This window comes from Bos grunniens, chromosome 4 (genome assembly GCF_055505025.1).
Source record: "Bos grunniens cultivar Pamir isolate PY7600 chromosome 4, Bosgru_T2T1.0, whole genome shotgun sequence".
In the NCBI taxonomy this organism is placed as follows: Eukaryota; Metazoa; Chordata; class Mammalia; order Artiodactyla; family Bovidae; genus Bos; species Bos grunniens.
The window spans coordinates 69,618,171-69,642,854 of NC_141168.1; the positions used below are offsets into that span (position 1 = coordinate 69,618,171).

The 24,684-nt window shown below is 39.2% G+C and overlaps 1 protein-coding gene across 1 annotated transcript in view; it reads right to left on the bottom strand.

Annotated features, from left to right (window-relative positions):
- CTTNBP2 (cortactin binding protein 2) overlaps positions 1–24,684 on the bottom strand; it is a 167,677-nt gene that overhangs the window by 55,530 nt on the left and 87,463 nt on the right. The window contains 4 exon segments of the mRNA XM_086396789.1: positions 9,708–9,959; positions 15,597–15,747; positions 17,987–18,086; positions 19,507–19,710. Coding sequence (XP_086252915.1) covers positions 9,708–9,959; positions 15,597–15,747; positions 17,987–18,086; positions 19,507–19,710 — 707 coding nt within the window.

The following is a 24,684-nucleotide window of genomic DNA, read 5'->3' on the forward strand; positions in this document are numbered from 1 at the left end:
ACATGTGATTCACAGGATCAAAACACTGTTGCTCTTAGAACAGCCTCTTAGGTTCCAAGAGAAAAACTGGCTTACTAATCACTCAGTTTGCAGAGTGCCATTAAGGAAAAAAGACTTGGGCAGACAGTATCCTTTTATGGTAATCTGGAAATACAAAAAGACTTCTGCTACAACCGAATGCCCAGCATTGTCTTCTAGACCAGGTATTGTCTTCCTGGTCATAAAAGTGCAGAGTTCAAATTCTGTCCCAGAGTCCTTGTAACCACAAATATATTTTGGATCTTATGTTGTCTTATTTTTTATTTGAAAATTATATGTAAATACCATATTGACTGAGGTTTTAGAAAAACACTCTCAATAGACATGGAAGTTACGTGCCCTTGCTTTTTAAGTTTCTTCTGTATTGCTCCAGGGAGTCTCCACTCAAAAGGTATCACTAGCCTTTGAGGTGAAAGGTCTTGGTTTTCCAAAGTTTTTCGATTCAAAGTGGTAGACAGACAATATATATATATGCAAACATTTTCAAGTAAGTGCATGGCAGGATACTACATTGGGATATTTATCAAGGAGCTCTGCTATTTCAACTTCTATTACTTCCTGATTTGTCTCCTGATTTCCCATCAAAGTAAGCACAAAATGGAATAAACCAGAAACCATGAAAAGGAACTAACAACCAAAACAAGCACTGTTCTTTTCATCACTTCCCTACACGTACACACACACTTACACACACACACACACACACACACACAGGCTTTGGGCAGACTTTCACTTTTGACAACACAGTAAACTAGGAGTCTGAACAGCTTTCCCTAATCTTGCTGTAAGATACTTTTTTGTGTGTTTTATAAAACATGTTTTCCTTACTGATGTAAGGAAAATACATACATAATATCTATGTAGAAAAGTACATAAATAAGTGTGAAGCTTGCAGAATTACCACAAAGTGAACATACTTGTGGGAGGAGTATTCTGGAAGCCCCCTTAATGTTCCATCTCAACCACTAATCCTTCCTTTCTCCTCACAAAGGCAGCTACTATTATGATTTCTAAGATGGGAAGTCCACTTAGCCTGTTTTAAGAGTTTTATATAAATGGAACCATATTACAGGTACACTTTTATATCTGGCTTCTTTTCAATCACCATAATACTATAAAATTCATACATGTATTAGGAATAGTTATAATTCAATTCATCCTATTTTAAAATTACTGTGTATCACATGGATATACCACAGTTCATCTCTACTCTTGTTGGTGGGCATCTGGGTTCTACTATGGACATTCTGATACGTGTCCTTTGGCAGACACAGGTACACATTTCTATTGGGTATACATACAGAGTCGGTCTGCTGGGGCACAGGGTATGCACACGTTCTGTATCTGTGTATACTGCAAAGAGCTTTTAAAAGTGGCTATACCAAACTCCACTCCCACCAGGAGTATATCTGAGTTCCAGTTGCTTCCTATTGCCTCCTAAACATATTTTAAATGCAATCATAGTCCACGAGGAAATACAAGGAATGCATAAGGGTCAGAAAGAAAAAGAGTAAGCTGAGATCACCAAGTAAGTGAAATATGAAAAGGAAGCCAGTGCTGATTTAATATAGGGGCTCTTTTCGGATGCTTGAGGGGATGGGAGACAAGGCCTCGGTACCTGCAAAATGGAGGAGCTGAGCCAGAGGACCTTTGAATAAAGAAAATCTGTTTGCCTGCAAAGGGATTAACTGACAGCGTTTATCACTGCTGCTGTCGAGGCTGGAAGAATCTCCTCTAACAATCAAGTCTGGCTTTCATAGATCTGGGGTTCAAGTTTTAAAAAATCACTAAGCTAAGAAATGAACTAAAAACTAAACCAAATAAATAAATAATAGTTTTTATCCCATTGATATTACTAATTTGTACAACATCAGTAAATGCATGAGAGTTAATGAAATTGACTCAAATGAAAGATTCAAGCAGAATGAAATCTGAGCACTAAACTTCATGAATTCTCAGATGATAAGAGACAGAAATAATACATTTATTACACAAGTTAGTACTTGTAGCAAAAACAGGTTAGAGGTAAAACAGACCTGGTGTCTTATCCTGCCAATATAAATGATTTTTATCTGACTTTTGGTAAATCATTTAACATTTTTCTGCTTCAGTTTCCTTATCTGTGTCTCATATATTTCAAAAGGTTGTTAGGTGATTTAAATGAAAAGCTAGTAATTTATATTCTTGGCACATAGAACACTCTCAATATTTATTAGCTTGCTGTATTTGTTACAATCAACATAATCATCACTAATTAGAAAACAGCCCAAGTATTCAAGTAAGTGGTGAGGAATTATAGCACATCAACAAATGTCACAATTCTAGGTGATGTTAGTTCAAATTAGAAACAGAAATGATAAAATATGCAACCAAAATTTGCAAGATTCAAGTCCACCTATAAGGTGGGTTGTGTATAATTATTATAGTCAGGCAGATCAGTAGGCAATAATCTAAGCAGTGGCTTTCTCTATAAGGAAGCACAGAATGTCAGAAAAACAGCAGGATAAGGCATATCCAAATGGGGGCACAACTGTGAGTTTCCCAGCACTCTGCTGAGCTCCATGGGGAACACAAAGAAGATGAGAACTTTACCTAACCGACACTTAACAACAGCAGCTACAAAAACTATTCAAGCACATACTAAGCGCCAGGCACCGTTACAAGACTGCACATGTATTTAGTGCTCATCAAACCTCACAACGTTATGAAATAGGAACTAAGCACCTGCATGCCAGGAGCTGTGTCAAGACCCCAGGGTTGTGACGATGAATAAGGTAACAGTTCTGTTTCTCCGGCAGAAACATGACATGTTGTCAAGAGTCATGAGGAAAACATGCAGGAAAGGGGGCCTATGGACGTGAGGGGCAAAGTTTTACTCAGCAGAAGAAGAAGCGGGAAAGGTAGAGAAAAACATCTAAGCTCTCTCACTGATGGGTGGGATCTGAGCGAAGAGAACAAATGCTGTGATGCCAACTACTGTTTCTGGACACGGATTCTCAGGGGACCTAAACTGGGTAGACTATTCCAAGGGATGTAGAGCAAGTAGTCCAGATGACTAAGTCTAAGTTAAAGTGCTATTAACCACAACACAGATACATGTCTCTAGCAAGCAGAAACTTTAAAAGGCAGTGGGCTTTGGTTTTGGCTTCTATTTTCATTCACATCCCAATTGCCAGAACTTAGGTAGGCAGCCATGGTCATCTTCCAGGAAGCTGGAAAATGTAGTCTTTATTTGGGGCTGAACTCTGAGAGGTTTGTTATTGTAGAAGAGGGGAGAAGGGATGTTTAGGGTCAATGAACCACCTCTGTCAGTGGCCTTTAAGAGCTGAGAAGAAAGGTACCAGTGCCAGGTAGACTAAGAAGAACACTCACGTCCAAAGAGCTAGAGATAAGATCCAGCTCAGGGCAGGAAACCTGAGACACTGAGCTTGGGCAGAGGGAGTGGGAGGGAATTCAGTCCGCAAATGCACAGGTGAGGTCCAGCACCCACGTCAGGAACAACCTTGGGATGTGGCTGTGCCCACTGCTGGGCAGAGCAGGGGAGATGGAGAAACAACACGATGGGTAACAACAGCTGAGGAAGCAGAGGTTTAGGGGGGAGACGAAGGTGGCTGGAGTTAGCCAGGAAGGGCTGAGGGTGAGGGAGCACGACTCTTTGCAGGAGACAGAAGGATACGTCTGGGTAGACAAGTGCCGTGATCAACTCAGTTCTGAAAACCAACTAGTGAGTTTGGAAGACATACTGAAAAACAAAGTGACAGGAAGGAGACCGGTTAAGAGAGAACTGTCATAAAATTTACTCATTTACTCCTTGATTCAACAAACGTTTAGTACCTGTGGGCCAGAGGCTGCTGAGCACAATATATACAATGATGAAAGTGATTTTTTTGGAGGCAGTGGAAAGGGAAGCGGGTATATAAATAATTCCAGTAAAGAACAAGCTCCCTAAGTGAAGTGTGAAGAGGTACCCTGGGAGCAATGAACTCCTGGAAGCCAAGACCTAAGCTGAGATGTTTTCCAGGCAGGGAGGGGTCAGGACAGAAGGGGCCATTTGGGGTAATGGGAACAGCAGATGCAAAGGCAGGGAGAGGAGACAGCACAGGATGTCTGCAGGATTCGAGCAGAAAGCACAGGGGAGAAGGAGCCAGGAGTGTGCTGGTGCAAAGAGGCTGAGGCCAGAGCTGGAAGGGACCTGACTGTCACGTACAGGGCTGGCACTCATCCTCGAAGTGACAGAAAGATCAGTTATCCTTGGAAAGATGAGGGGTAAAATACACGACCAACTAGAAAGGTCCCTCTCAAAGCAGCATAAAGGAGGTGGTGAGACTGGAGATGGGGAGACCACAGCAGCCTATGCAAGTTCAGACAGCCTGTGATGAGGGCTCCCCGAGGGACATCCTGGAATGTGTTTAAAAACAAAGCCTCCTCTTTGTTCATGCACTCATTTATAAAGGAATAAAATCTAGAATTGTATCCATCATTTGAACTCAGTAACTTAGGAAGATGGAGCAAGAGACACAAATGTCAGATGATGTTACTGGATTAAGAGAGGAGGAACAGAGATGCACTATAAACACAGAAGTCTGGGGACACATCCTCATGGAGCTGTTTGGTGGAAATAAATGCGAATATGGTCATCAGTAGGGCTTCCTGGATGGCTCAGCAGTAAAGAAGCAACCTGCAATGCATGAGATTTGCAGGAGATATGGGTTCGATCCCTGGTCAGGAAGATCCCCTGGAGAAGGAAATGGCAACCCACTCCAATATTCTTGCCTGGGAAATCCCATGGACAGAGGAGCCTGGCAGGCTACAGTCCATGGGGTCACAAAGAGCTGGACACAACTGAGTGACTAAACACCACCATCACCACTATAGATAGATAGCAATGGCCATCGATAGGGTTACCGTACATCTGTCTGAACTAAGACACTTTTAGGAGTAAAAGGGGGCACTGTTAATGGTTCCATTGGGATGATGGGCATCCACAAGGGCTGTATTGGGCCAACTGGGCTATCAAGGAGATGCCCTGTAAATCGTGGGCTTCCTACACAGGATCTTCCTGAAAGGACTGACGACATGAATAAGTGGCTAGAGAGAAGATTTTGGAACCTCTACAGATTATATTCTGGGGACCAGTAAGATCATTCAAGGGGGAAAGTATAGAGTGAGAGGAGAAAAAGGGTCAAATTAGATCCATGAAAGGTGCAAGTGGAAAATACTGGAAAACACTGGAAAGTGCAGCTCTTCAGTGAGGGGTGGGAGCACAACTCTGGTTGGCCAAGTTTATGTGAGAATCCTTTAAGATCCTGTCAGTGAGTCACTGGTGGTTAAATTAAGCAAGTGTGCAACGCTCTGCACTGGACATTCTGGAATGAGGTTTTAAAAAAGAGCCTTTCCTTTGTCTACACACAGTTGAGTCAATCTGGCCTTTTCAAAAATAATCTTATAAAAATTAAGAGGAAAATAGTCAAGGAGAATCAAAAGCACAAAAAATAAAAGACTCCAAAGACTGGATTTCTATTTACCATGATTAGCATCTAGTCCCAAAGATTTGGTCCAACCTCACAAATTATCCTGTCTTTGTCTTTTCTAGCCAGGTACCCAACTCTCTGTGACAAGAAAGAATTTTAAGGACTCCTATCATTTTTTTTCTTCTTTGTAGGCATGACCTAGGGAGAGAAAATCTACATTGTAGGGCTCTATGTGGGCCTCTGCACTTAAGATACACACCTCATGCAGACCATCCAGTTAGGGCGGATGCTAGAATGTGGGAGGAAATGCCTGGGATTCACCTGGTTAAGAGCTAAAAAGGCATCAGTCAGTCTACAATCCCAGAACAATGCGAGAACAGCATAAAGATGGCAACAAGAGGACCACTGCCTGACCAGAGGACCACGGGCCTGCTTAGGGATGACCTCTAGGACGGTGGAAAATAAATGACTGGAAAGCAGGTAAAAAGCCAGGTGGGAGATCTGGGCTTGGGAATAGTTATTGTAGAAGCCACAGTTGAAGTTGAAAGACTGGATAAATTCTTAAAAATAGGACTAGGCAGCTAGGATGGCTTGGGAGTTTCCTAGGGTTAAAAAAGAAAAAACAGAAAAAAAAACAAAGAAAAAGCCTGATCATCAAATTCAGAAGGGAAGCAAGGAAGGGGCAGTGTTGTGGAAGCCAAGGAGAGGTCTGCATTAGAATCAACATGTTAAACAACCCAGAAAGACTGAGTAAGAACAGGAGTGATAGGTAGCTTCCGCCTTTGGCAATATGTAAGCTAGAGTTATAATCTACTCCTGGACTTACAACATGCAGAGTCCCTCAAATTAAGAATCTGTTGTATGAGAGCTTTGACAACCAGATGCTCAAATCCAGATACTCTCCCTAATCTATTTCTGCTGCAGGAACTTGATGTGTCAAAGTTCTCATGACAGAACACAGAGTTTCACTAAGAAATTCTTCTATCTACGCACACTGAGTGATGAAAACAAGTTTATCCTCAGTGACGAGTTCGGCCGTGCAGTAGTCACAGACCAGCTTTAGAGAGAGCTACACTGGTTACCAAAGACCAAATGGTGATTATACATTGCTTAGTCATTGGGAAAAAGACCAAGAACTAAGTGGAAAAAGGACTGACTGAGGAACCTGATCTTCTATGAATTGACTTTGGGGAATTAGTTATGCGATTTCCCAAAACTGAAACTTTTTCATCTGCAAGGCAAGGGGGTTGGAATAGATGAGCTATGTGTCTTCAAGCTCCAAAATCCCACGTTTGTCAGTTGAGAAACATGTGGAAACTGAAGTGATATTCTTGGGTAACAATGCGCTACTACCTTATGTAGATCGGACACATGTATGCTATGGTAGAAAAAAAAAAAACATACATCTTTTAAGCCCTACTGTGGTCAGTGTAGAATCTCTTCACCCACACAATGATTAACTCAGGATTGTAATGTATTTTTTCTGAAAACTACTCTTAGCAACTTAGTTGTGAATAGATTACCTCTCTGGACAACTATCTCAGCCACGATATAAACACTGTATTAGGCAAGGATGCAAAAGTATCTTCCAATACCCATGACTAGGAAGGCAGGCTGAGTGGTATCGTGTGAAGAGTAATGAAACCAGGCAATCTGGTCTTCATTCCCAATGTCTATTCATCTCTCCATAGTTTGAAGTGAAGTGAAGTCGTTCAGTCGTGTCTGACTCTTTGCGACCCCGTGGACCGTAGCCTACCAGGCTTCTCCGTCCATGGGATTCTCCAGGCAAGAGTACTGGAGTGGGTTACCATTTCCTTCTCCAGGGGATCTTCCCAACCCAGGAATCGAACCCGGGTCTCCCGCATTGGAGGCAGACGCTTTAACCTCTGAGCCACCAGGGAAGTTCCATAGTTTAAATGTCCTAATTGTAATGAAGAAGTAAGCCTGGAAGACAAAGTATCTACTCCAGGGCAAAAAAAAAAAAAAAGCCTGTTATTTTAATCTATTATTTTTCTTTGCAGTGTGTCAATGTTGTCAGCCACGCTTACTTTCTAAAATCTCTCTTCTTATTCAAAATTTATCTTAAATTCTTAAAATAAGAGACTATTGGAAGAGTCATATTAGACATGAGAAATTCTATTTCCCTTGACAGAGCATCCACGTTGCCAAGGGCCTGGGAATCCATGAAGATACCATCTTCAGCCATGAAACCACCAAGCCTAATGAGGAGTTCATAAAGGAGGAGCTGAGTGGCACCATAAGCCCCCACCCTAAAGGGTTACTCAACCTGGAGGGAGAGCTCCTCTCAGTGATGCTCAGGTTTCATATTCTTTTTTTCTTGCCTTCAGGTTGAGCGTATGAACAGCCTACCACTGTCAGTAACCTTTCACATTATACTCTGAGATTTTCTAGAAGAGGGAGGTAAGTAAAAAAACCACCCCTGCAACATACATTTTCTCCATCAAATGAGATTCACTGTCCTAGATTACTTATGCCTATTCAAATTTAAGCCTTTCATATTTCCCATCTTTGCCTTCCAAGTACTTTTATGTCAAATGTCATTGCATTCCATTCAAATCAATACACAAATATCAAGCTCATATAATTACTGTAGGTTTTTTTTTTTTTTTAAGGATAATCGGGAGTAAACTACTACTACCAAGCAATACCTCCACACTGGACTGACTCATTCCTGTTTCTCACTTGTTTCAAAAACACCCAAGTCCAAGATGAACAGCTTCTGCTCTAGATCATAACACAGGAAGTTACCAACCAGGAGCTCCAAATGCACATTTCTAGCTATTTCCAGATATCTCCATCTGTATGAACACGTCCCAGCATTAAATTCAGCATGCCTAAACCCACATTCTATCTGCTGGATCACAACAACACCTCTTCTTTCCTCTTTCTGGGAAAGTAACCATGATCCTTCTATTCATCCCATTCATTCAATGCGTCTAATCTGTCTGCAGTTCTTGGACATTTCTACTCTGTGACCTCTCTCATGATTTCTACCAGTCTCATCATCTTTCACCTAGTCTCTCTCCCTGCCATCAACGTTCTCATAATCCCAAATCTTCTAAATGTCATTGCTCAATCAAGCAATTTAAACTATAGAGATGATTCTTTTGTTCCTTTGTACAAACTTTTCAACAGTTTTACTCTGTCTAGTAAATAAAACTCAGTGCATCACCGAAGGCCTGTGCCATACTATGAAACTCCTAGTCTTGTCTTCTCACCACTCTTCATAGCTCAACTGGAGCCTCTCTACTTCCATACCATTCCTACTGTTCCCTGCATCTGAACTACTCTCCTCTCCCAGTGATGGGTGACAAATGTACCCAGCCTGCAAGGCCAAAATCATTTCTATCTCCTCCAGAATGAGTCATTTCTGAGCCTAATATTCCACAGCTCTGCTCCCTGAAATACATGCATTCTGTCTTGCAAAAAATAAGAATTTACATTTTTGTATTGTTTCAAATACATGTCTACTATCCTTGTTTTAAATTTTCTGTGCTTCTCTTATCCTATGCTTGTCTTGTATTTTGCACTCCTGCCCCTGAACTAGGAGTTACCTAATCACATAAATGATTCCTACAAATGTTAGCTTCCATAATGCCTTCCACTCAGCTTCCTGATAGCTTTTCATTGTTAAAGCAATATTGCTAAAGTGATTTAAATGGAAAAAGAAGCATGAATGGATGGCTTCCTATGTCATGTTATTTCTTTAATAATCACAATCTTTCTCTAATGAGTGAAATCTAGAACTCTCTCTTATGAATCATGAGACAGCACAGGGAGTGCATAGTGAGGGAGTTGAGAGTACAGAACATGTGTACCTGAATCCTGGTTCTCCCTCAAAATTATTGCATGGCCTTGGTACTAACTCAAACAATCTTGAGGCCTCAATCAATATCCAATTTCTCTTCCTAATTTTAATGAGATAAAATGTCTGGAATTACTCCCACATTTGTTAACAAACTCCAAACTGATTTTTATGACATCTCATATACACTTGATGGTAAATATCTGCTGGACAAAAAATATAGTTGGTTCTTACTGGAAGCTGATCATTTCCAAAAAATAGTGCTGCTCAGTCTCCAATTAGTCAAGCAAAATACACTCAGCCAACAGCAGCCAACTTTGCCACTCACCAAATTACAACTGTATAATGAGGCCAGCTGCTACCAGACACACCTTAAAACCCTTTGAAGCAGCAATATGGGCAGCAGTCCAGCCTTCACTGTCGGCGTGGTTGATGAGGTCTGCAGGAACAACAGGCTTGGATGTGCCTTCATGATGCTCTTCTTCTTGATCCAAGTCTAAGATGGCCAACCCGGGCTCCTCCTGCAACTTGTTTCCATGGGCTGGGGCTCTGTGGTACATAAGAAGCTTGAGGCTGTCCACATTACCAGTGTCCACGGCTGCATGAATTGGTGTCCAGCCATCCTGAAAATAAAACAACCAGGGGGAAAGAGTTGATTACAACATGAATGTTGAGAGCAGTGTTATTTAAAGTTCACATCTAAATATTCTTGGCCACGGACCACTGAGACAGGAAAAGCAGGCATTCCAATCCTGAATATCATCGATGAGCTAGGTTCTCTCAGACCTCTGTCAATTAGTGCCTTTTCCATAGCTCTGACTCATGTCTGCTATTTTGTAAGAGTTTCTTCTTAACACTCAACCATTTGGAGTGAGTTAGTAATACCCAGCCTGGTAAATATGCATTATATATGGTAAAACAAAATCTCAACTTAATATTATGAAAGAATGAACTTCAGCATACACATTTTTAAAAATTTATATCCAAGTATAATAAGCCAACTCTACTTATAGGGAAGTGTGCTAATTCTAGTCATCTTAAAATTTTATGCCACTGATTCCAGAAGGAAAGATTCTAGATAATATGGAAAAGGCAGACATAAAGGAAAAACAAAGTCAAATAACTTTATCTATCGGACTCTATGGGCCTCTCTGGGATTGCAGATGGACACTGGTAAATGCAAGCTTAGAAACTGTTCCAACTAAAATATTGGGCCCATTCTCTAGAACATATTACTTTGAAGCCCCAATCATCCACTTAGCTGGTTGTTAGAACAGACTCAGAATTTTTTTTTTTTAGGGTAGCAGTTCTCAAAGTGTGGTTCCCTGATCAGCACCATCAGCACCAACTGTGAACTTGTTAGAAATGTAAATTGTTGAGCCTCATCCCAGACTACTGAATCAGAAATCTCAAGGGGTGGGGCCCTGCATTCTGTTTTACCAGCCGTCTGGGCAACTCTGATGCACTGAAGTTTGACAAACTCTATTCTAAGGAAAATCTCGATCCCCTCTGTTCAGTTCAGTTCAGTCGCTCAGTCATGTCCAACTCTTTGCAACCCCATGAATCGCAGCACGCCAGGTCTCCCTGTCCATCACCAACTCCCGGAGTTCACTCAGACTCACGTCCATCGAGTCAGTGATGCCATCCAGCCATCTCATCCTCTGTCGTCCCCTTCTCCTTCTGCCCCACTCCCTCCCAGCATCAGAGTCTTTTCCAATGAGTCAACTCTTCGCATGAGGTGGCCAAAGTACTGGAGTTTCAGCTTCAGCATCATTCCCTCCAAAGAAATCCCAGGGCTGATCTCCTTCAGAATGGACTGGTTGGATCTCCTTGTAGTCCAAGGGACTCTCAAGAGTCTTCTCCAACACCACAGTTCAAAAGCATCAATTCTTCAGCGCTCAGCCTTTTTCACAGTCCAACTCTCACATCCATACATGACCACTGGAAAAACCATAGCCTTGACTAGACAGACTTTTGTTGGCAAAGTAATGTCTCTGCTTTTGAATATGCTATCTAGTTTGGTCATAACTTTCCTTCCAAGGAGTAAGTGTCTTTTAATTTCATGGCTGCAGTCACCATCTGCAGTGATTTTGGAGCCCAAAAAAATAAAGTCTGACACTGTTTTAACTGTTTCCCCATCTATTTCCCATGAAGTGATGGGACCACATGCCATGATCTTCGTTTTCTGAATGTTGAGCTTTAAGCCAACTTTTTCACTCTCCACTTTCACTTTCATCAAGAGGCTTTTTAGTTCCTCTTCACTTTCTGCCATAAGGGTGATATCATCTGCATATCTGAGATTTTTGATTATTGATATTTCTCCCGGCAATCTTGATTCCAGCTTGTGTTTCTTCCAGTCTAGGGTTTCTCATGATGTACTCAGCACAGAAGTTAAATAAGCAGGGTGACAATATACAGCCTTGACATACTCCTTTTTCTATTTGGAACCAGTCTGTTGTTCCATGTCCACTTCTAACTGTTGCTTCCTGACCTGCATACAGATTTCTCAAGAGGTCTGATATCCCCATCTCTTTCAGAATTTTCCACAGTTGATTGTGATCCACACAGTCAAAGGCTTTGGCATAGTCAATAAAGCAGAAATAGATGTTTTTCTGGAACTCTCTTGCTTTTTCCATGATCCAGCAGATATTGGCAATTTGATCTCTGGTTCCTCTGCCTTTTCTAAAACCAGCTTGAACATCTGGAAGTTCACGGTTCACGTATTGCTGAAGCCTGGCTTGGAGAATTTTGAGCATTACTTTACTAGCATGTGAGATGAGTGCAATTGTGTGGTAGTTTGAGCATTCTTTGGCATTACCTTTCTTTGGGATTAGAATGAAAACTGACCTTTTCCAGTCCTGTGGCCACTGCTGAGTTTTCCAAATGTGCTGGCATATTGAGTGCAGCACTTTCACAGCATCATCTTTCAGGATTTGAAATAGTTCAACTGGAATTCCATCACCTCCACTAGCTTTGTTCGTAGTGATGCTTTCTAAGGCCCAATTGACTTCACATTCCAGGATGTCTGGCTCTAGGTGAGTGATCACACCATCGTAATTATCTGGGTCATGAAGATCTTTTTTGTACAGTTCTTCTTTGTATTCTTGCCACCTCTTCTTAACATCTTCTGCTTCTGTTAGGTCCATACCATTTCTGTCCTTTATTGAGCCCATCTTTGCATGAAATGTTCCCTTGGTCTCTCTAATTTTCTTGAAGAGATCCCTAGTCTTTCCCATTCTGTTCTTTTCCTCTATTTCTTTGCATTGATCACTGAGGAAGGCTTTCTTTTCTTGCTGTTCTTTGGAACTCTGCATTCAGATGCTTGTATCTTTCCTTTTCTCCTTTGCTTTTCGCTTCTCTTCTATTCACAGCTATTTGTAAGGCCTCCCCAGACAGCCATTTTGCTTTTTTGCATTTCTTTTCCATGGGGATGGTCTTGATCCCTGTCTGCTGTGCAATGTCACAAACCTCTGTAGTCTCTCATTTTTATATAGAGAGATGTCTGCCTTCTACTCAGGTATCCATCTTCATTAGATTTTTAAGACTATCATAAAAGAATTGATGATTATTTCTGTGATACGTATTTTGGTTTTATTTTCCCTCTAGCCTATTTTTTTTTTCATTTGGTATTTCATACTGCTACACTAAATTTTTTCCAATGAATAGAACTGATGCTTTTGAACTGTGGTGCTGGAGAAGACTCTTGAGAGTCCCTTTGTCTGCAAGTAGATCAAACCAGTCCATCCTAAAGGAAATCCGTCCTGAATATTCATTGGAAGGACTGATGCTGGAAACTCCAATACTTTGGCTACCTGATGCAAAGAACTGACTCACTGGAAAAGACCCTGATGCTGGGAAAGACTGAAGGTGGGAGGAGAAGGGGATGACAGAGGATGAGATGGTTGGATGGCATCACCGACTCGATGGATGTGAGTCTGAGTAAGCTCCAGGAGTTGGTAATGGACAGGTAAGCCTGGCAAGCTGCAGTCCATGGAGTCACAAAGAGTCAGACACGACTGAGTGACTGAACTGGACTGAATTGAATTGATAGTACACTTCAAAAAAAAAATAATGGGGTAGAAGACAGAGAGGAAAACAGACAATAAATGGTAACAATCTACATTTAGACTGAGTCATCTGATCATTTGCTAAAGCTCTTCCTGAATGTTGTGGCTTTTTCTCTGGTTCTGTACTTCACATCATCAGAATCAACTTGGCTAAGGCAAGACCATGGCTGGCAGTAGCTGGAATATCACATAGTCCTTGGGAATATCCCACGCAGGCAAAGTGTTTCATAGCTTGTTCTTTGTTGGGCTGTGGATACCTTTCCTTGGGAATCAGCCTTAATTAGGCAATAGAGTGTAAGTGCTCTTGACCTTCCTTATATTACAAAGGCCACGTAATCATTTCAGAAAAACTTAAAATCCTTCATTCCCCTTTGATTTCTTATTAAAAGTTGTGAGAAATAATTAATTATTCCCTTAAGGTCCTTTATCAATTATGCTGTTTATCTCTGTACTTTGGAGCCTCTGTACTTCTAAAGATTTCATTCAGTTCATCGACAATTAGTTTGAGAGCATGGATTTCTGTGTTCTCTAACTTACAGGATGTGACTTCAATTCTTATGTTGCACTACTTATTTTTCATTCAGATATTGATGTAAAATTCATTCCTTTTTCATATATAAGGTAGAATTTTACAATAAGTATGTGTGCTGCTGCTGCTGCTAAGTCACCTCAGTCGTGTCCGACTCTGTGCGACCCCACAGACGGAAGCCCACCAGGCTCCCCCGTCCCTGGGATTGTCCAAGCAAGAACACTGGAGTGGGTTGCCATTTCCTTCTCCAATGCATGAAAGTGAAAAGTGAAACTGAAGTCGCTCAGTCGTGTCTGACTCTTAGCGACCCCATGGACTGCAGCCCACCAGGCTCCTCCATCCATGGGATTCTCCAGGCAAGAGTACTGGAGTGGGGTGCCACTGCCTCCTCCGTAAGTATGTGTAGTACCACAGATTTCTTAAATATATAAAACAACATGAATAAGAGTAACACTGGACTATTTTCTCAGATTTTCAAAAAATAAATAGAAAGTAAAGAAAAAAAGCTCTAGCCCTAGGACTCAATGGAAAATGTCTATACCTAGCTTATATTACATTCCTATTATACTATTATTTGTGAGTTTACTTTTGAAAACTTAAGAAAATCCAGTATCTAAGAGTGACCTTAAAATATACAATATACCTTTCTATCCTAGAAAATTTTAAGGGTGATTCCTGTGAAATGGATGCACAGTATAGTTAATTCTCTATTAACAGAAGAAATCCAAGGTTCAGATAATCTTTGGCAATTAAGATGTCTACACTTGTCATTCATCATGAATATGCTATAGGGTGGTAATTATTACACTTTTAACCTCCTGGGAAACTGCAGGAAAAAAATTCCTGAGCCCAGTGAAGAGTGGGTCCCATAAACCTGCCAGCCCTTAGATGGGCCCCCACTGAAGAAATTCATGTCAGGGTGTGAAGGGCTGATTCTTGGTCTTCAAGTCTATCATGATAGGATGATAAAGGCCAACTTGGGAGGGCGAATGGAGGAATTTGTTTCAAATGCATTTTTGTGTGCTGAGGCAGAAGTAGTATCAAAGGACTGTTCTTGTGAATCAGACTCTACATTTCTTCAATTTCTAAATCCGGCTTCACCTGTGCACCCTGTACAGCAGGCAGCAGGACTGTGTGGGACGGAGTCAAAGCTACTTCAACCTATTAGGTTCCATACTGGACTTCCACACACAGTGCTTCAAGTTCTGAGGCAAATTAAACAACGACCTTGAACTCTGTGAGACGCTGCATAATCTCAGCAAAAACAAAAGTCAGCTCTGTGAGGAATAGTGAGCACAAATAACCTTCCTCTAAGTCCTGCCAATGGGCACTGTCCTGCCACAAATCTGCTTCCTGTTTATACACATTACAAGTGAGCACTACTGTGGATGATGACGACAACTCAATGAATGACAGCTGACCTTTGTCAATGGCTTACAAGTCCCTGATACTACACCGACTACCTCTAAAAAGAAAGGCTAACTAACAAGCTTTGAATAATCAGATAAACAGAGGTCAGACCATGAGGATCCAACATATTCAAAGCAAAACAAAACTTTAAACAAAACAAAGCAACCTGTATTTTAACTTATTTTATTTTTTGAACTGCAGAGTTTGGAGATATATTGTAATTAGAGGACAAAATACAAAATACAGGTACTCACTCTGGTTTTTACACTTCGGTCAGTTCCAGCTTCCAACAAGAGTTTAATACATTCTTTATTTCCATTTTTACAGGCCAGGTATAGAGGTGTCTGTCCTCCATCAGCAGCATGATTAATATTAGCATCATATGCAATTAATAATTCTACACACCTAAACACAACAGTATGATTAATTATATACAAACTCGGTTTGACGTCTGAAGTACCACCTGACCAAGATATTAAAAAAAGCAAATACTGCTAGAGGAATTCTGCATCTTTATTTATTACATGAATTATTATATATATATAATCTCAATTATTACTGGTCTTATTATATAGATACTATTTTAAGAAGGCTGGAAGATATTTTAATTACTCCCATGAAAATTTAAAACAACAGCTTTGATCAAGGGTGAATACCTGGTTTATGACACTTCTCTGTAAACAACCTATAAAAGTAGAGTCCTTGGAATATGTTTAACTGTGCTTGACATATATATTATTTGTGGTTCAAAATAGTTTGAACCTGGAAAAGAGTCAGGCTGCTGAGTCATTCTGAGATTTTCACTTGAGAAAATAATTATAAATAGCGCAGACAGCAGGGCACCATGTGCCTCCACTATAAAAGGCAGGGAGACGGAGGAAAGGGCCATTTGGGGGAGAAAAGGCAGCAAAGGCTGTTTTGCCCCCCTGCAATGGGGCTAGTTTACAAGGAAAAAAGACACAGTTCAGCAGAAATACATTGCCCCGAGAATCAGGAAGGACAGCAATGAGGTGAATTCAAGACTTCATGGCACTTAGGAACTGACTACAGTTTGCAAAATTAGATGAGAATAAATTTAGAAAAGAGGAATAAATCATAACCCAATGAAGAAGCAATGAACATCTTTGGGTTTTTGCTCAGAGGCAGGCTTTCTCTTGGCTTCCTCTGGCAACATTTGATTTGTTTATATATTAGAAAAAATAAGTTACATATTGATGTGTATCTCATATACATTTAAATTAACCAAGCCTCCCTGCCTTTCCCCGGGGTTCTCCCTTTTTGCAAATCCATCCGTGCCTCCATTCCCATGACTGCTACACTATCCAAGCAAGTAGCCCTACAGATTGCCTACTGGCAGGAAAGGCAAAGGATAGTCCAGAAGAAGAATCTTTCCTGGAGGACTCAGAATACATGCAAAAAGGCGGCAGCAAAATCAATAGTTCTGATCAGCAATAATAAATTCAGAGTGATGAGATATATGTTCAACATGCAGAAAAAAAGTAATACATATATTAAGGATGCATTTTGAACTTTTAAAAATTCATATTTACAAAAGAATGACAGCAGTGTGAAACTGAAAAACCTTATGTCAAGAATTCTGAGATTTGTTAATTGCTTAACGCTAATTAATGTTTGTTAATGAAACATTTCTGTTCGGATAATAAAAGTTGAAAACAGCTCTTATCCTCCGCAGACTACCATTTCAGCACAGGCAAAGAAAGCAATTTAGCTATATTCTATCAATATTATGAAAATATCACTTGATTACAAAAAGTTATCTCTCTATTCAACTGACTTATTTAAGCAACTGAAGAAATCACTGCTAAACTTATGTATATTCTAATTACAGGCTCTTTTTGATTTTGTGCTCTAACTTCTTTAAGCATGTAAGTTCCTGCTTCAATTTTTTTTAAAAATGATAAAGCAAGGTGCATACTCGAACAATTTATAATAATAAATAACGTGTGTGTGTGTTGAGGTGGTGGAAAATAGTGAACAATGAAGTGTGTAACAATCCATTACATAACCACATACACAGTTGACTGTCCATATGTGCAGGTTTCACATTTGTGAGTTCAACCAACCCCAGATGGAAAATACTTGGAAAAAAAATCCTAGGAAGTTACAAAAAACAAAACCTGAATTTGCCACATGCTCGCAGCTATTTACATAGCATTTACATTGTATTAGGTATTATAAGTAACCAGAGATGATTTAAAGTGTACAGGGGGATGTGCGTAAATTATATGTAAATACTGCAGCATTTTATATAACAGACTCAGAGTATTCTCGCATTGTGGCATCTGTGGGTGGTCCTGGAACCAATCCCCCACAGACAGGAGGGATGACTTTATGTTGATAGGCTAAAAATAATCTTCCTCTTCGGAAGCAAGTTCATTCACACGAGGTTTGGAAACAGCATATTCCTCTTCTTCACTTCCCAATATACAACTATCTATTATTAAGAAGAGCAAATTTAGGATCCTCCTTTGCATTTAAATTCTCAAAGATGTTTAGTTGAATTTACTTGCCAAAGGATCTTAAGTACTAGTTTACACATTCAGCCAGAACTAAAATATATGTGCAAATCATAAAGAGGCTCTTTTCATGAGGGGGGAAAAAAGGGATTAAGAGCATCACTTACTTGAAATGTCCCTGAGCAGCTGCAGCACACAAGGGTGTGAAGCCATTTTTATCAGCAGCATTGACTTGGGCTTCTGCATTCAGCAGCAATCTCACACAGTCTATGGATTTTAATAGAAAGCCATTTTAATTTCCCACTTAGATTCACCATGAGCCAAATTCTATACAGGCTGTAGACAGATACTAACCCCAAGGGACCTCTCTCATGCACAGCTCATCTGACATTTCTTTCAGGGTCGATATAAGATTCCACAGGCTATTATGAAGGAAAAGAAGCCTCTTTCCCCCAGGATCATATACCCCAGACTCATCAACTAAGACAAGGTTTCTTTCATTTTTGGGGGGCGCCCGGGGGAAGAGTGACTGATGAGTGGAAGGAGAGTTGTATGTCAGAGAATGTTTTACCAGGTTTTTCCATCAGACAATCCCAGAAAAAAATGTTACTGGATGGAAAATAAAATTCTTTGACTAAACTGAAATACCATTCTTGGTATTTAAATAGTTAAATCTTACTTTCTGGTGTTTAATTTAATCATTAAAATGCTTTCATGTTGTGGTCATCTTAGACTTAACTCCCTGAATGAATATTAAGGAGAACCTCTAGAAAGTCACCAGACTCAAGCATGAATACCACTTAGACCTACATTCCACATGTTATTTACTAGACTGCATTTCTCTATATTAGAGGAAATTCCTACTGTACTTTGGAAGAAGTACTCCAAAACAATTTTAAAATAATGAGTTCTCATACTGTAGTTCCCTAGAATCTTCTATGCAGCCCACTGGAACACACTGAAGCTCTGAAACTTCCAAGAAAGCCACATTATGTGAATTCACCAAGGATCACATGGCTTATATATGCCTACTATCTAACTTTGCATTTGCCATCAGATCATGTCTTTATTTGCACTATTGTTAAGTTTTAGTATATTTGACTATAAGATTTGCTTTTTAAGGAACAAGATTAATTCCCCAACTTCATCAATATGTCGTGTATAGTTGCACAACCTCTCAGTTCTCTTAAAAAATTCAAATAACTATAAATTGGTTCTAACTACAGAACAATTTCAGACCCATGATCTTTCCTAACTACTAAAACTTTCCCTCACTGCAGCATATGCTAAAGCCCTACAGCTTTACTTTCACAGACATCAGCCATTTCTAAGAGACAAATTAGGGCTATTTTGTCCTGGCCAAAGCGATCACAGATGGGGGCTTTATTCAAAATGTGTTTTACAGTTACTAGACCCCAAACTTCTAGGCACACAATACATTTTACTGTGCATAAAACAAAGACAACTTTTTGCTAGCTGCAAAATTTTACATTGTTACTGAACTGTCCAAACTGGATTTTTAAACGTTTATAAAACTTTAAATCATGTAAAAAAAAAAGTTTTTTATTTCACCTGGAAGAGAAAATGTGAAATAATAATTTTGCTCATAATAATGGCTACAGTGCTTTTAACTAGTCATCCTTTTGCAAGAGGGTGATACAGTGAAGTAAGAAGGTACCATCTTTACCTGTATGTCCATTCTTAGCAGCAGAATACAAGGCAGAATGGCCATCTTCACAGGAGTAATTAATGTCCAGTCCTTCTTCATTAAGCAGCATTGATAATAAAGTGACATTTCCCTGGGCAGCAGCTTGCTGAAGAAGGGTGGGCCTGCCAGCCAGGGGGGCAGGACCACCACTCATTAGCAAAGGGGTTAGGGAGGGTGACCAGCCTGTGGGTTAAAGTGACCCTAGTTAGAGAGTAGGAGCAAGGATAAGAGACAGATATTAACCATTCCTTTCCAAATTACACACACACAGACACATGAACACGTACCCCTAGAGGATTAAGTGGTTTCTAATATGACCAATCTGTTAATATTTACTTTAGCATACATCTGTACTGTTATTTCAATCTTATATCTGTTGCTAGTTAAATTAATATACATAGTGACAAATTATTTTTAGTTGTCAGTCTTGTACAGATAAGTGTTAAAGTGGTGATTGGTTTCAGGAAACAAGAAGGCTGTCTTGTTTTAAAAGTTCGAGCTCCTCCTCAGGATTCCAAAACAAACTGAATTTTAAAACTATGTACAGATTTTCTCAGTTTTGTTATTAACTGAAAGATATCTTTAGGCACAAGACAGAAATAATTCTAAAAAACAGAAAATTTCCTTTTTTCTACAACGTTTCCAAGGTACTTAATTTATAAATTTTATATAAACCATTGAGATGGACCAAATACCGTGAAGGAATATTTACATTCTTTGAATTCCCTTATTTGGGAGGAAAAATAGTGGGCGGCCAACTATTAAGTATTAAGAACTAATAGAAGCACAACATACATAGAATATACCAGCACAAATACTCAATACACAAAGGAAGACTATATCATCTGGCCATCTTCACATTTTGTACCAAAAACTTTTAATCAGCTAACAAAACAGGACACTCTACCATATAATTTTAACAAAAGTCATAAGAGTTATCATAGTTAGGATTTCTCATCAGTATTTAGCAGCTTTAGAAGAGAATCTGTTAAGTGTGTGAAGTCGGCTGCATATAGCATGGAAAATTTTCTGAATTCTTCCTTGATCAAAAGGCTGTAAAAACAGTAAAGTAAAAATGTTTATTTAATGTAATATATAGGTATTTAGTGTATTTTAGGCTTAAATATAGTTAACTTTCAAAATAAGTCATTTTTCCTTCTTCCTTAAAATCTGAAAGTAAAGCCCCAAAAATCTGAAAGTAAAGTTGATGTGTATATGGGGGTATGTGTGCACATATTCACTCCTGGGGTACACTTTCTACATCTGTCTAGTAACAGTCTCTGTAGTTAAGATACAATGATAGACCTTTACTATGCATCTTTACTACCTCGGTACCAGGATAATATTCTGAGTACATGGGTGTTATATTAATACATAATAAACTTATCATTGAATCTTAAATTACTGACCTTAAATTATTTCAGTAAAGATTAAATAGGTGAATATCAAAGTATTCCTCAGAACTTTAAAAATTCTTCAGAAAAACACCAAAGCAGTTTCTACAAATGAAACTGACTGCTTATTAGAAACTGGATATTACATCTTCAATTATTTGGATCTCTGGGTAATTTATTGCTTTTACTCAGACTATAATAACATTAAAATTCAAATGCTCATAAAATTAGATATTTATCTAAACTCTATGATATTTTCCCATTGATATTCATTAGCTCTTCTTACAAAAGTAACATTTTTTACTTCATACTTACAAGAAGGCTCCTCTCTGGTACATTTTACCTTTTGTATTTTCTTAAAAACAAACAAAAAAACAAGCCCACAAAAATTAAATCAGTACTTATTAGAAATGGATGATAAACAGAGAAATTATAAATACCCAGGTATGAAACCTGGACTGCAAAGCAAGCACAAAGGCAATCCGAGGGCACTGGCATGTGCTTCTCTGTGAACAGGAGGGACCACCCCACACTCTTGCTTGTCCAGCTCCCCCACCTTCCTTCCTCCCAACCTCCAGCCCCGTCCCCTCGCTCCCTCAGTATCTCCAACTCAAACCGGGGGTGGGGGCGGTCCTCAGTTCTCCATATCCTTTTAGGAATATGAACAGGTACATATTAAATAGTTTGCCATTCTTTTGAGTTTTGTTTTCATTTTTCTTTTTTTTCAGATGATTCTAGCCATTTGGGACAATTAAAATATAAATATATTTTAACTGTTTTTTTATGGAAATATTCAATTATGGATATAATTTCCTGGGAAATCTGATTTCTAATGCTAAGCTATCTTAAAGACAAAATATTTTATTCAAAAATTTTCTCAATCTTTAGACCACCCAAGAATCTTATAGTTCTGTAATATAAAGACTCCAGAAGAATATATATCAATTCTCTTATTTTCTTCTTTTAAATATATTGAAAAAGTCTTTAAAAATGAAAATTGCTTTATAAATACCAAGTATTCTTAAAGTTAAAAATTCTTAAATGTATTCTTAAGTACATTTTTTATCTCCACTACCACTTCCAATTTTCTCCAGGCTCAGGAAGCTTAAATTACTATAATAAATCCTGTTATAAATATGGGAAAAATAAAACTTCACCATGAGACTTTGTTCATGTGAAATTCCCCACAATGATCAAAATTATAATATTTAGTTGACTGGTTAAGTAATGGTTAAGTAATGCCTGAACAGACCTGCAGTCATATAGCTACTTTAATGACCCTAGAAAAAGGTCATTCAGCTACAGTGTCATATGCAAACATTAGTACAAGTGAGCATCTTGCAGAACATGCAGTGATGAAGGGAACAGACAGAACGTGCAATAGCAGAGGAGTTGAGAACAGCTTCCGGCATCAGCTTCAGAGTGTGGAGAAGGTTAATCTCATTCATAGCTCAGAGGGATCTCATTTTCTGACTTAGTCTTTAAGCCAATCAAACATGGAGAAGAATATTTTTAATGCATGTTTACCTACGGAAAAAAATCTGAACCAAATCAAATAAAATGTATCAAACAACTTTTTTAAGAAAAAGGAAAAAAAAAAAAAAATTCCAAGGGTATGGAAACTCAGTTGCCCGGAGTGATTTTTGGTTTAGGCTTCTGTTCATCTAACAATTAATGTGTCCGTGTGACAAGTTCAGGAGCAGCAAGAAGTTCTAATCTGTTTGGAACTTTAAATTCTAAAAATTTTGAATTATTTAAATTTTACTTAAATAATAAAACTGTTAACACTTGGCCATAAAGTGTTATTTAAAAATTTTACATTTGGCTCTAAAAGGGCTAACTGAGTTAATGTACAAAACAATTCATCAAAGTGATATCCTTTGTCATTGCAATTCTCTTCAGTGCTTTAATCATAATTGTTTATCATAGATATAAGCTGATGTAGAAATGTAGATTTTTAGGGTTTCAAAGATAATGGGATCTAGAATTCCAAGAAGGGAGAGGTAGTGAACTACTACTTGAAAAATTCAACAGGCAAGTTTAACACATCTTTTTGGTTTGGAACTATTATTACTTTTTTGGTTCAGTGCTTTCATTTTTAGATGAAAAAACTAATGACTCAGAGAGAATCTGCCCTTTAGGGTAATACCTAGAAAGGAGCAGAAATGGACTAACACTGCCTCTTTACACTCAGCCCAGTGCTCTTTTCACCACTGACCCTGGAGCACACATCCCCCAGGTATTTGGGAGGTGCATGTGTCCCCGTTTCCTACTCTCTGATCATAATGACACTAGTAACTGTTGACCAGATGAAAACCCTTCAATGAGCCTATGCTTTGGAGAGGTACATGCTCACCCAGGCGAGGCAGATTAAGAAGCAGGATGGAGGGCACTCTGGTGCTTCCCAAGTTGCAATGGGCATGGCAGCCAAAAGGGGGGCATCTAAGTGGAAAGAGAGTTGAAATCTTCTAGCTTATTCACAAAGTTTCTGTTGACCTACATCCACAGCTGAGTTAAACACCCCAACTATGCAACTATAATAACATTTCTATCTCCCCTAGTAGACTGGATGTTCGGCAAATGCTTGCTGATACCTAAACAAATTCCACTGCCTCCTTTTTCCTAATAAACTACATCTTCTAATCAAATGACATGGAAGGCTGTTATGCCACCAAAGGTAACCTTGCAGTGGTCGAACTGCAAAATCAGAGAAGAGAAAATGAGGAACCAGTTTCATGGATCTTCTGTGACTGCTGTTTCTTTGGTTCTACAATTTATTCTCTCTTGCTTTCTACACACGAGCAAGGGCTTTTTTTTTTTTTTTTCAGAGGAGCTATGATTCTTTTATCCAAAATCCTAGACAGGTCATTTTGGTGAATATATAATGGACTAGAATTCTATGACTCCAGAGGTTAACTTACATGCTGCTGACAAAACATTCTTCAGTCATGGATCCTGATTTTAAAGCTTTTCCACTGAAACCAAAGGGTTCTAGGAGCTGAACCCTGGAGCACAGTAATGACCCAGGCAGCCACTGGCAAAGCATCAGGGTACAAAGCAAAGATGGCTTTTTTTTTTTTTTAAGTGAAAAAATTTACATATCACAGGTAGTGTTTTGTGTTTTACAGTCCATGCATTTACGTCAACAGCACTGCCAGGGCTCCAGACATTTTTGGAACTTGTGTTCTGTGAGTACCTTAGGTCCATACAGCACATTCTCTGATGCTCCTGAATAGTAGCAAAAATTCCTCCTTTGAGGGTAGATTTAACTTGCTGGAAAAGGGCCGTGAGAAAGGCCATCCAGTTCAATAGTACCATTTTGGATTAAAAAATAAGATATCACAAAGCAACACTGAAGTCAATTCTAAAGCAAATTTTCAAAATACAAGCAGTAATAGTACCTCTATTTATTCATCAGTCATGCTGCTCTAAGCTCAATACCACATTCTTTGCATGTTATGATATTAAATCCTAACAGCCACATTCCCCAATATGCACAGCATAAGCTCCATATGAAGGATGAGAAAATTTGCTCAGTTCAAGAAAAATCACCCAAAACACAGAGCTGTAAATGCCAGAGCCTAGATTCCAATGCAGACCTAACTAACATCAAATCCATGCTATTTCCAATTTCCAATTTTGCCCCTTAATGTATGAACCTAACATCTCAAGGAATTGACTATTTAGGAGACAGCTTATAACTGTAACAAGCAGTCTTGTTACACTGCTCTCACTACCTGATAATTAGCAAGTACAGTGCTAC